General features: G+C 46.1%; 1 protein-coding gene across 2 annotated transcripts in view; it reads right to left on the bottom strand.

Moving 5' to 3' along the window:
- The window catches only part of LOC110504238 (nesprin-1), a 180,891-nt gene that overhangs the window by 51,013 nt on the left and 116,699 nt on the right, over positions 1–13,179 (bottom strand). For both annotated transcript variants that reach the window (XM_090221294.1, XM_090221295.1), the window contains 15 exons: positions 11,331–11,474; positions 10,923–11,102; positions 10,539–10,661; positions 7,841–7,954; positions 6,048–6,209; positions 5,645–5,836; positions 4,804–5,313; positions 3,115–3,318; positions 2,325–2,444; positions 2,052–2,152; positions 1,734–1,887; positions 1,432–1,554; positions 1,022–1,177; positions 500–709; positions 68–169 (listed from right to left, as the gene is read on the bottom strand). In XM_090221294.1, coding sequence (XP_090077420.1) covers positions 68–169; positions 500–709; positions 1,022–1,177; positions 1,432–1,554; positions 1,734–1,887; positions 2,052–2,152; positions 2,325–2,444; positions 3,115–3,318; positions 4,804–5,313; positions 5,645–5,836; positions 6,048–6,209; positions 7,841–7,954; positions 10,539–10,661; positions 10,923–11,102; positions 11,331–11,474 — 2,595 coding nt within the window. The remainder of the gene's footprint in view (positions 1–67; positions 170–499; positions 710–1,021; positions 1,178–1,431; positions 1,555–1,733; positions 1,888–2,051; positions 2,153–2,324; positions 2,445–3,114; positions 3,319–4,803; positions 5,314–5,644; positions 5,837–6,047; positions 6,210–7,840; positions 7,955–10,538; positions 10,662–10,922; positions 11,103–11,330; positions 11,475–13,179) is intronic.

The raw sequence follows: 13,179 nt of genomic DNA, 5'->3' as shown, positions 1-13,179 counted from the left end.
TTAAAGCCTGCAGTTATAATGCATTGTAAGACTTGTCATGAGTACATATGACCCCCTGATGTCTCACCTCAAGCTGTTTGGATCCTGGTCTGTCCGTGGCTCCCGCCAAAGTCTGAAGGATCTGGCACTTGGTGTCGGTTAAATCAGCAAGGACAAGCTGTGACTCCGTCTGCATTAACCAATACAAGATAAACTCAATGCATTGCTTATATAGAGATACAGTACGTAAGATAGTAATATAACACTTAATGACAATTTCCTGGACCCAGCTTAAGGCCATTCCTGGACTTAAAATCACCACTAAGCAAGCTTTTTAGTCCAAGAATAGGCTTGATCAGAGTCCAGACACTGTCTCAAAAGGGGACAAGTACACCACATGTACAGTAACCTAACCTGTCAGTCTGTGGCTAAGTTCCTGCATAATAGTACAATGACTAGAGACAAGTACACCACATGTACATATATAGTATCCTAACCATGGACTATGATCCTAACATACCTGGTAGGCAGTGAGTTCCTGCATCCTAGTCCTCATGTGTTCACAGCGTCGCTCCAGGGCAGAGTCCAGAGTTTGCAGCCTCTCTGTCAGACAGTCCAGTGTGTCCTCTAACAGGACCTGGTCCTCCGCACACAGCCCTGTAGGTTGACCTAGGAGACCCCGACTGTGGCTCACCACCCCAGTCACCTCACTGACATCCCTCCCTAAGGCCTGGAAGAAACAGAGATGACAGAATCACCAAACATCCCTGGCACCAGGTGAAACACAGGAATGGAGGAAGACTTGGAAAGAGTCTTTATTTGCTCCCTAAACCTTCCCCTTTGCCCAATACAGAAGCTCCACCACTACACTGCTTATATCTATACAGATCCTTCAGATCTGAACATCTCAAAAGGGCTAGGATGATTAGGGACCGGCTGGCTGTTTCTAAAGACCATGATCACATTCTGAGATGTCATAATACTAAGAGAGTAGACGTTGTGTGCTTTGTGAAAAAGGATGTTAAGTGTTGCAGTGGTCTACCTCCTGGTTTTGTAGCTGTGTCTCAGCGTTCTCCGTCAGCAGCGTAGGACCAGAGAACAGGGTGTTCTCTACATCATCCAGCCAGGAGGAGGTCGCTGACACAGCCTGGTAGAGATGCTGCTCCATGGGGATCACCTTACCCTCAGAGGCCCCAGTCTTTGACAGAGATACCAGTGTTGGGGTCAATTCCAATTCAATACAGTCAATTCAAGAAGTAAACAGAAACTCCCATTTCAATTCAGTCAATTCAGGAAGGATTTGCCGAGCTGAAATGGAATTGTCCCCATTCCTGATAGATACAGTGCATAGCTGAACTGTATATTTCCATACGTAAACATAATTCAAAAACAGAAAACAAGAATAACATACAGTACAATAACAGTGATGTTATAAGGCTGTTATTAACCTACTTGACAAGACATCTCCTCCATCGTTTGGCTGAAACCCTCATATAACATCTTCAGTGAAGATGTGTCCTCTGTTTTACGGATCTCTGCTTTAAACAGGGTACCAGCGGCAGTTCTGGAGGAAACCTGTAACAGAGTATGGCCATGTCACCGTCAGACATCACACTACCTCAGAGGGTATGACTTCATAGTGATTTAAAAAGTACTTGCTACAGCTCAGCGGCTAAATCTGGTTGAAACCAGAACAGCCTTTCAACCAGTGTTGCCTGCTGGGAGTAGGCATTGATGGACGGTGAGGTCAGTACCTGTTGCTTGTGGTCTTGTTCCAGGGTTTTCTGTAGGAGCTGAAGCTTGGTGCTCAGTTCTTTCCTCAGGCTCCCCCACCTCTGTCTCATCTGGTACTGGGCAGCCCGGGTCTCTCGCTCCAGCAGTATCTCCGGAGAGCAGGGCTCCGTCATACTGCACACCAAAAACATAACATGAAGCAAAAAACCTCAAGGCCAAAAACATATACAACATCACCTAACGTAAAAACATGACACAGTGTGGAAGATAAAGTGCTGGAAAGTCAACAGAATCTCCATGTCAGACCATTGTGTTGCTGTTCTCTCAGGTGTTTATACCTGACACTGCTAGGTGAGGCCTGCTTCATCAGGATCTCCTCTCCTCTACTGGCTACAGACTGTAACAGCTTCTTCTGTTCAGCTAGCTGCTCCTCCAGCTCCTAAACAACAACACACCAACGTGATCAGTCTGCTTCTCTTTGAATGAATGATAGAATGAATGAATGAATGAATGAATGAATGAATGAACAAACTAACAAACAAACAGGATCTTTCAGACACGGACATGGCATTGATAGTGTGAGTATGTGTGAGAGAGAAAGAATTCCCTACCCTCTGTCTCTGGAGGCTGTCCTGGTGGTGTTGTGAGAGTGTGGTGTGGGCCTGGACCAGGCAGTCCTGCACGATGGGCCCCTGAGACAGAGTGGAGTCAGACTCACTCTCCTCCTGGTCCTGCAGAGAGCCATGGAACCAGACACAGGCAGAGAGAGGGTTATTTATGGAAACAGTTGTGAGCAAAAAGACAAGAGATATGGTTATTCATGTAAGGATTCGTTTGATTCATATCTTGACAACAAGACCGACCAAACATCAAGGCTAGGTTAAGATTATTTCAGTAGATTTAGATCAAACTCTTGTTATTTTGATTTGTAAACCTCAAACAAGAGAGCAAGACACATAATGCAAGCAAATTTGTTTGCAATCCAGTTCACCCAATTACATCCCTGCTAACATTAGCCACAGTAAAGACCAGGAGGAGACAAACAGGCATCACGCTGAAGGCTCAGAGGAGAAAGAAGACACTAGAAGGGGCTCAGCACAGAGACATCACATCTACTCAGTGACACTTTCATCTCCTGGAAAGCATCCTATGCTAGAGTGTCATGCTTGTCAAACAAGGCGAAGGCATTAGACATTAGATGGTTAGCCCTTAGGATATTGACCTGGTGAAGATCCTTTTAGGGATTGAAATGTGAACTAACCTAATAAAGGTACGTGTTTACAGTTTGTTTTTTAAAATCCTCCATTGACACCAATACATGGTTTACTCTTAAACGTAATCACATGCATCTCACAGAGAGCACTTTAGTGAGAGTTACAGGTATCCAGAAAAAAGCCTGACCTGGATGTTGATGTGTTTGTCCTGCAGCATCCTCTGCAGCTCCAGCAGACTTCCCTTCAGCGTCCGCAGCTTCCTGGCCAGCTGCTCTGTGTCCTCCCTCATGTCCATCCGCGTCTCCTGCCTTCCCTCCAGAAGCAGGCTCTCGCTGCGCATGGTCAGCTCCGACAAGGCCACCACCTTCTGCTCTATCTCCTGCAGCATGTTCTGGAGCAGCAGGAGAGAGGCCAGCTCAAACATGATGCTGCCTTCCAAGTGGATCCTTCAGTCAATCAGGCACCAGTCAGCCAGTCAATCAGGCACCAGGCAGCCAGTTAACCAGGCCCACCAGGCAGACAGTTAACCAGGCCCACAAGGCAGCCACTTAACCAGACCCACCAGGCAGACAGTTAACCAGGCCCACCAGGCAGACAGTTAACCAGGCCCACCAGGCAGACAGTTAACCAGACCCACCAGGCAGACAGTTAACCAGGCCCACCAGGCAGACAGTTAACCAGGCCCACCAGGCAGACAGTAAACCAGGCCCACCAGGCAGACAGTTAACCAGGCCCACCAGGCAGACAGTTAACCAGGCCCACCAGGCAGCCAGTTAACCAGACCCACCAGGCAGCCAGTTAACCAGGCCCACCAGGCAGACAGTTAACCAGGCAGACACTTAACCAGGCCCACCAGGCAGACAGTTAACCAGGCCCACCAGGCAGACAGTTAACCGGGCCCACCAGGCAGACAGTTAACTGGACCCCAGGCCCATGGTCTGTATAGACCCCTTCATTAGCAGCAGGTCTCTCATCATTGTAGGGCCACCTCCTTACCAACACCCTCGCCTCCCTAACAACACAGCACACTACCACTAATCCCATGTTCAGCATACATGTTCCCGCTCAAGTATAGATTCCCAAGTGGCCTGGATCACAATACATCCTTGCAATGAAAATATACTGGAGCTACCACAGAAGACCCAAAGTAAATGTTGCATCAAAGATTCCTACATGAAGGGTTAATCCTCCATTAAGATGAGACCCATAGCCTTGCCTAAGTGTATATCGGTAAGTTAAACAGGTCTCTTCAAGAAAGGGAGTGACTCCCCCCTCCCCCTCATCCTCCCCCCTCCCTGCCTATCAGTTGGGATTCCCTACTTTGATATTCCAGTAGGCTGGCCCAATTCCGCCACCAACCAATCCCTGCAGTCGGAATTCGATTAATCTAACGAATAAGCCAGCCCCCTTGCTGACATGGCCCCTATGTTGTCACTGAATAGGCCCCATGTAGAGACACAAAAGACATCTGCATAATCTGCATAACTAGACTAGTGTTACAGCCACTTAGTAACCTAACGAACCCCGTGAAGGCAGCCCCGCCCTATAACTATGCTGCTTACACTCTTGTTTACTCTTGTGTCTGTGCATATTTGCGTCCGTGTGTGTGTGTGTGCGTGCGTGCCTGTGTGTGTGTGTGTGTGTGTGCGTGCGTGCCTGTGTGTGTGTGTGTGTGTGTGTGCGTGCGTGCCTGTGTGTGTGTGTGTGTGTGTGCGTGCCTGTGTGTGTGTGTGTGTGCGTGCGTGCCTGTGTGTGTGTGTGTGTGTGTGTGCGTGCGTGCCTGTGTGTGTGTGTGTGCGTGTGTGCGTGCGTTTGTGCATGTGTGAGTGCATGCGTGTGTGTGTTTATCTGCCAGTAGGGGGGCCTCTGTTCTAACCTGGCCGTCTATGAGTTGCTCCTCCTCAGCACTGGGACGGAGGGCTTCGCGGGTGCTGAGCAGCCATTGGTCCATCTGGTCAGCTTGGTTGAGGTAATGTCGTAAGGTCTGCTCCTGATGCTGGTCCTCTAGACGGTCACTGACACGCTCCTGATGCTGCTCCTCTAGACGGTCACTGACACGCTCCTGATGCTGCTCCTCTAGACGGTCACTGACACGCTCCTGATGCTGCTCCTCTAGACGGTCACTGACACGCTCCTGATGCTGGTCCTCTAGACGTTCACTGACACGCTCCTGATGCTGGTCCTCTAGACGTTCACTGACACGCTCCTGATGCTGCTCCTCTAGACGGTCACTGACACGCTCCTGATGCTGGTCCTCTAGACGGTCACTGACACGCTCCTGATGCTGCTCCTCTAGACGGTCACTGACACGCTCCTGATGCTGCTCCTCTAGACGGTCACTGACACGCTCCTGATGCTGCTCCTCTAGACGGTCACTGACACGCTCCTGGACAGACCAGGGCAGCACGTGACAAGACATCACATGAAATATGCTAGGCACAACTAGTTGTTATGCTCACGAAGCTTGACTCCTCAATTTACATACTTTTAATGGCCATCTCAACTTAGACACTCAAACCTTCAAATCTACTGCTTAATTAACATCAAATCAAAATAAAATACAATTTTGTTTGTCAAGTGCACAATCTTACTGTGAAAAGCAAAAATGTGATAAATAAACTAAAGGAAAAATAGTAACACAATAAAATATCAATAAAAATCTGAGACAGTGTCAGTGCCCCTATCTGCTACAAATACAGAACACAGAGCTTGATTACCTCCAGTAGCTGTCGTTTTCCTGAGGCCTTCATCTGTATGGTGGCCATCCTCTCAGACAGGACAGTGAGGGTGGACTGCATGGCCAGCTGGTGGGCCGTGTCGTCCACAGCATCAGAACCAAGCTGGTCTGAGAAGCTGGTCTGCAGCTTGTCTATCTCCTCCTGCAGCCTCTGAACCTCCTCCACCACGGCCTGGTAGAGGGAATAACAGTGTTAGTTAGGATGGGAAGGCTATGCTGAGCACTGAGCATTGATTAGGGTTGGAACCATAATATCACATTGTAGGTGACGAATATGGAAAACATAGGGTCATGAGCATACCGAGAGGTCATGCGGAAATTGGTTTCTTGAGCATAGCGAAATGTTATGTTTTCAGTCTCAAGCGATACTGATACTCCCTTACCTGATGGGCTTCCATATGACTATCTGTGCTCCGGTCAGCCTCCAGTGGCTTGTTGAGTTTGGCCTCGATGGCCTCCATCTTAGAGGAGATAGACTGAAGAGAACCCTGGTTGCACTGCTGCTTCTCCAGCGCCTCATACAGAGACCTCTGCTTCTCACTGATCTGGACAGGAGAGGACATAGCAGTAGTCAAAAATAGTTGTACTTCACAGTAGATTTATAAACTTTTCCAAATAGTTGAGGTAGTGTGGCGGATGAATCAGAATTAGTTGCGTAACATAGATGATTAAGATGTTTTATTTGCATAATATGCTTATGTGAGATGTTTGTCATTAGAATCTATCCTTTTGGACTATAGTGTTGGCAGTTGCACTTTTCCCTCAGCTGGGGCTCAGTCACCTGGGGCTCAGAGAGGGGAGAGGTCAGGCTTGTCTTTTACATGTCCCTGGTGCTATCCCCAATATCAGAAAGGGAAGAGGACAGAATGTAACATGGTCTTCATGTGTGAATGTGTCTTTATCTATTCTTAAACCATGTGAAGAGATGGCGTGGTTAATGGGGAACCAATTACTTGTCTCCACAATGTCTGTGCGCCAGTCACGCCCTCCTTTTCCCATTGGGGGGAGGTGTATGGCAGTGTCTGGAAACATTGTATGTCCTCTCTGATCTTACACTTAACCTGGGACAGTGTATGACCTAGAGGCTCACTCCCCTCAGTGAGCTTGCCCAGGAGTGGGGTCAAGAGGGGGTTTACTTGAGATGGGAGTATCTAGAGTTGATAATTCATATACTGTATGCCATTGGATGAGTTGGTGTTTTTGTACTATGAAGTACCAGGAACGAGATTAGAACTTCGTCTGAGGGACCAAACTGAACGATAATTTATAGCGAATGTTATCTGGCTAAGGGATACCCCTTTCTCAAGAAAAAGTATTTCTTTGTGAACAGTTCCTAAGATCTGTGGTTCATCCTGTAAGTTAAGAGGAGTGTATCTTGGCTATAAAAGATCTTTATATTTTTCTGTAGTCACTTTTCAATGGTTCATTAGAGATAGCGCATCATTGAAAGTCAAAAAGGCTATTGCAAAGCTTATTATTATTAAAGATGGAGTTTAAGTATAACTCTGACTGGTGTGTAGTTTGTAACTCTCCTCATTTGGTAAAGCAGAAATATGCCACCACAGTAGTCAAACATAAAAGCAAGTGAGGATAGGACATACACTACCGTTCAAAAGTTATGTGGTCACTTAGAAATGTCCTTGTTTTTCAAAGAAAAGCAAAAAAAAAATTGTCCATTAAAATAACATCAAATTGATCAGAAATACAGTGGAGACATTGTTAATAATGTTGTAAATGACTATTATAGCTCGAAACGGCAGATGTATTTATGGAATATCTACATAGGCGTACAGAGGCCCATTATCAGCAACCATCACTCCTGTCTTCCAATGGCACATTGTGTTAGCTAATCCACGTTTATCATCTTAAAAGGCTAATTGATCATTAGAAAACCCTTTTGCAATTATGTTAGCACAGCTGAAAACTGTTGTCCTGATTAAAGAATCAATACAATTGGCCTTCTTTAGACTAGTTGAGTATCTGGAGCATCAGCATTTGTGGGTTCGATTACAGGCTCACAAATGTCTTTATTCTGAAACTCGTCAGTCTATTCTTATTCTGAGAAATGAAGGCTATTCCTTGCGAGAAATTGCCAAGAAACTAAAAAACTTTTGACACCAAACTTTTGAACGGTAGTGTAGGTAGCAGCACAAATAGGTATATATGAATTGCGTACCACATTCTCCATAGTCTCCCAGGAGCGTTGAAGGTCATCTAGGTTAGCCTCAGATTCAAACATCGGGTCATTTAGCTCCTGTACGGGAGCTCTGGGGAGGGTGTCTCGTCCCATCTGAAAGAAGACAACACAAGTGAGCAAAGTAAGCCTACACAGATAGAGAAGTTGATGTGTAAGCCTACACAGATAGAGGAGTTGATGTGTAAGCCTACACAGATAGAGGAGTTGATGTGTAAGCCTTCACAGATAGAGGAGTTGATGTGTAAGCCTACATAGATAGAGGAGTTGAATGCTGTTCATCGACTACAGATCAGCATTTAACACCATAGTACCCTCCAAACTCGTCATCAAGCTCGAGACCCTGGGTCTCGACCCCGCCCTGTGCAACTGGGTCCTGGACTTCCGAACGGGCCGCCCCCAGGTGGTGAGGGTAGGTAACAACATCTCCACCCCGCTGATCCTCAACACTGGGGCCCCACAAGGGTGCGTTCTGAGCCCTCTCCTGTACTCCCTGTTCACCCAAGACTGCGTGGCCATGCACGCCTCCAACTCAATAATCAAGTTTGCAGACGACACTACAGTGGTAGGCTTGATTACCAACAATGACGAGACGACCTACAGGGAGGAGGTGAGGGCCCTCGGAGTGTGATGTCAGGAAAATAACCTCACACTCAACGTCAACAAAACAAAGGAGATGATCATGGACTTCTGGAAACAGCAGAGGGAGCACCCCCCTATCCACATCGACGGGGCAGTAGTGGAGAGGGTAGAAAGTTTTAAGTTCCTCGGCGTACACATCACGGCCAATCTGAAATGGTCCACCCACACAGACAGCGTGGTGAAGAAGGCGCAGCAGAGCCTCTTCAACCTCAGGAGGCTGAAGAAATTTGGCTTGTCACCAAAAACACTCACAAACTTTTACAGATGCAAAATCGCAAGCATCCTGTCGGGCTGTATCACCGCCTGGTACAGCAACTGCTCCGCCCACAACCGTAAGGCTCTCCAGAGGGTAGTGAAGTCTGCACAACGCATCACCGGGGGCAAACTACCTGCCCTCCAGGACACCTACACCACCCGATGTCACAGGAAGGCCATAAAGATCATCAAGGAGAACAACCACCCGAGCCACTGCCTGTTCACCCCGCTATCATCCAGAAGGCGAGGTCAGTACAGTTGCACCAAAGCAGGGACTGAGAGACTGAAAAACAGCTTCTATCTCAAGGCCATCAGACTGTTAAAACAGCCACCACTAACATTGAGTGGCTGCTGCCAACATACTGACTCAACTCTGGCCACTTTAATAATAGAAAAATGTATTTAATAAATGTATCACTAGCCACTTTAAACAACGCCACTTTTATATGATTACATACCCTACATTACTCATCTCATATGTATATACTGTACTCTATACCATCCACTGCATCTTGCCTATGACGTTCCATATCATCACTCATTCATATATTTTTTATGTACATATTCTTATTCATTCCTTTACACTTGTGTGCATAAGGTAGTTGTTGTGAAATTGTTAGGTTAGATTACTTGTTAGATATTACTGCATGGTCGAAACTAGAAGCACAAGCATTTCGCTACACTCGCATTAACATCTGCTAACCATGTGTATGTGACAAATAACATTTGATTTGATGTGTAAGCCTTCACAGATCGAGGAGTTGATGTGCAAGCCTTCACAGATAGAGGAGTTGATGTGTAAGCCTACACAGATAGAGGAGTTGATGTGTAAGCCTACACAGATAGAGGAGTTGATGTGTAAGCCTACACAGATAGAGGAGTTGATGTGTAAGCCTACACAGATAGGAGTTGATGTGTAAGCCTACACAGATAGAGGAGTTGATGTGTAAGCCTTCACAGGTAGAGGAGTTGATGTGTAAGCCTACACAGATAGGAGTTGATGTGTAAGCCTTCACAGATAGAGGGGTTGATGGGTAAGCATTCACAGATAGAGGGGTTGATGTGTAAGCCTACACAGATAGAGGAGTTGATGTGTAACCCTTCACAGATAGAGGGGTTGATGTGTAAGCCTTCACAGATAGAGGAGTTGATGTGTAAGCCTTCACAGATAGAGGGGTTGATGTGTAAGCCTTCACAGATAGAGGGGTTGATGTGTAAGCCTACACAGATAGAGGGGTTGATGTGCAAGCCTTCACAGATAGAGGGGTTGATGTGCAAGCCTTCACAGATAGAGGGGTTGATGTGTAAGCCTTCACATATAGAGGGGTTGATGTGTAAGCCTTCAGAGATAGAGGGGTTGATGTGTAACCCTTCACAGAGAGGCACCATAGTGTTACTTGGTGCCTAGGTCGGTACACATTAAGGTATGTGGGCAGGCACTTTGTGGAGAAGTACAGTAGCCAGAAGCTATGTGTTAATCAGTGCTAATGCAATGCATTTAAAACAGGATGACAGGGGATAGAGAATCCTTTCATCCCTCATGGTCTGCAGGGAAAGTGGAGAGAGAGAGAGTAGAAGAGAGAGAGTACGAGATTAAGCGAGAGGGCGAGAGAGAGAGAGAGAGAGAGAGAGAGAGAGAGAGAAAGAGAGAGAGAGAGAGAGTGAGAGAGGGCGAGGGCGAGGGCGAGAGAGAGAGTAGAAGAGAGAGAGAGAGAGAGAGAGAGAGAGAGAGAGAGAGAGAAAGAGAGAGAGAGAGAGAGAGAGAGAGCTCAGTAGGTGATACCTGTGTGTGAGTGCTGGGAGAAGGGGAGCGACAGACAGGAGAGGAGATCTCACTGCTGGTACCCTCCTCCCCAGACTCCTCGGTGACCGGGGACAGAAGGGTGTGACAGCGGCCAGCCGTCATCTGACACACCGCAGGACAGTTAGGACAGATACACAAAGAGCATTCATGTTTTAGAGTCAGTCCATCACCAAGAACTCAGTAAGACTAGCGCATTCAGTAACTTTCTGACAGACTGCATGCTAGCCGTGAGATTCCAGATTTGATGAAGGCTAGCAGGATTAACAGTGGAGTGATTTATCTGAGTTAGTTCATTACCGGTAATCAGAAAATACATGCAGTACAAAACACATCATTAGTAAAGGAGGGGAGTCGGCCAGTCACCATAAGAACAGATGGTTTGTCTACGTCTCCATCCAGGTCCTCCACGGTAAGCCCCACCCGCTCCGTGTCACTCACAGTGAGTAGCATGGTGTCATGTTTGGCCTTCACAGTCAGCATCTGACACTTCGAGTTCAGACTGGCTATCTCCTCCTGGTAACCCTTGATTTTCTGGGCCAGCTCCTGTTAGTAGCATCCCAATTACAGTCAGTGGTTATGCTCACAACAAGTTAAGCATCTATATACACTGTAGGCATACACTTATACAATGTTTACTTAGTTGTTGTTTTTTTTTTACATTTGTTTTGGATACCTACTTATCAGAACCAGTACCAGAATCTAGAGGTTTTCAATTCCTTTATATGTGCAAAATATTTTATTTTCTTCCACTGTCAATGTGTTGTACTATACCTCATGGTGTAGGATCTGAGCCTGCAGTTCCTGGATAGTGCTGGTGGGAATGGGTCGGTCCTGGATGACCCTGTGGGCATCCTCTATCAGCCCCTGGAAGTGCTTCGCCTCCTGCTCATACTGCTCATACTGCACAACAGCCTCCTACAGAAGGACAGGAAATCAAGGAACGTCAATACTGGTGCACAATGAAGGATGTGAACTGTTCGTGGCTTGCAGGTGTGTCTAACCGGATTCAAAACTCTGGTCTTCTGTGTGCCTCAAGACTGTGTTGTTACAGTGCCTTGCGAAAGTATTCGGCCCCCTTGAACTTTGCGACCTTTTGCCACATTTCAGGCTTCAAACATAAAGATATAAAACTGTATTTTTTTGTGAAGAATCAACAACAAGTGGGACACAATCATGAAGTGGAACGACATTTATTGGATATTTCTAACTTTTTTAACAAATCAAAAACTGAAAAATTGGGCGTGCAAAATTATTCAGCCCCTTTACTTTCAGTGCAGCAAACTCTCTCCAGAAGTTCAGTGAGGATCTCTGAATGATCCAATGTTGACCTAAATGACTAATGATGATAAATACAATCCACCTGTGTGTAATCAAGTCTCCGTATAAATGCACCTGCACTGTGATAGTCTCAGAGGTCCGTTAAAAGCGCAGAGAGCATCATGAAGAACATGGAACACACCAGGCAGGTCCGAGATACTGTTGTGAAGAAGTTTAAAGCCGGATTTGGATACAAAAATATTTCCCAAGCTTTAAACATCCCAAGGAGCACTGTGCAAGCGATAATATTGAAATGGAAGGAGTATCAGACCACTGCAAATCTACCAAGACCTGGCCGTCCCTCTAAACTTTCAGCTCATACAAGGAGAAGACTGATCAGAGATGCAGCCAAGAGGCCCATGATCACTCTGGATGAACTGCAGAGATCTACAGCTGAGGTGGGAGACTCTGTCCATAGGACAACAATCAGTCGTATATTGCACAAATCTGGCCTTTATGGAAGAGTGGCAAGAAGAAAGCCATTTCTTAAAGATATCCATAAAAAGTGTCGTTTAAAGTTTGCCACAAGCCACCTGGGAGACACACCAAACATGTGGAAGAAGGTGCTCTGGTCAGATGAAACCAAAATTGAACTTTTTGGCAACAATGCAAAACGTTATGTTTGGCGTAAAAGCAACACAGCTGAACACACCATCCCCACTGTCAAACATGGTGGTGGCAGCATCATGGTTTGGGCCTGCTTTTCTTCAGCAGGGACAGGGAAGATGGTTAAAATTGATGGGAAGATGGATGGAGCCAAATACAGGACCATTCTGGAAGAAAACCTGATGGAGTCTGCAAAAGACCTGAGACTGGGACGGAGATTTGTCTTCCAACAAGACAATGATCCAAAACATAAAGCAAAATCTACAATGGAATGGTTCAAAAATAAACATATCCAGGTGTTAGAATGGCCAAGTCAAAGTCCAGACCTGAATCCAATCGAGAATCTGTGGAAAGAACTGAAAACTGCTGTTCACAAATGCTCTCCATCCAACCTCACTGAGCTCCAGCTGTTTTGCAAGGAGGAATGGGAAAAAATGTCAGTCTCTCGATGTGCAAAACTGAGAGAGACATACCCCAAGCGAATTACAGCTGTAATCGCAGCAAAAGGTGGCGCTACAAAGTATTAACTTAAGGGGGCTGAATAATTTTGCACGCCCAATTTTTCAGTTTTTGATTTGTTAAAAAAGTTTGAAATATCCAATAAATGTCGTTCCACTACATGATTGTGTCCCACTTGTTGTTGATTCTTCACAAAAAAATACAGTTTTATATCTTTATGTTTGACGCCTGAAATGTG

This window comes from Oncorhynchus mykiss, chromosome 25 (assembly GCF_057628025.1).
Source record: "Oncorhynchus mykiss isolate SJ-2025 chromosome 25, ASM5762802v1, whole genome shotgun sequence".
NCBI classification, from domain to species: Eukaryota; Metazoa; Chordata; class Actinopteri; order Salmoniformes; family Salmonidae; genus Oncorhynchus; species Oncorhynchus mykiss.
This window is presented reverse-complemented; position numbering and strand designations above follow the sequence as displayed.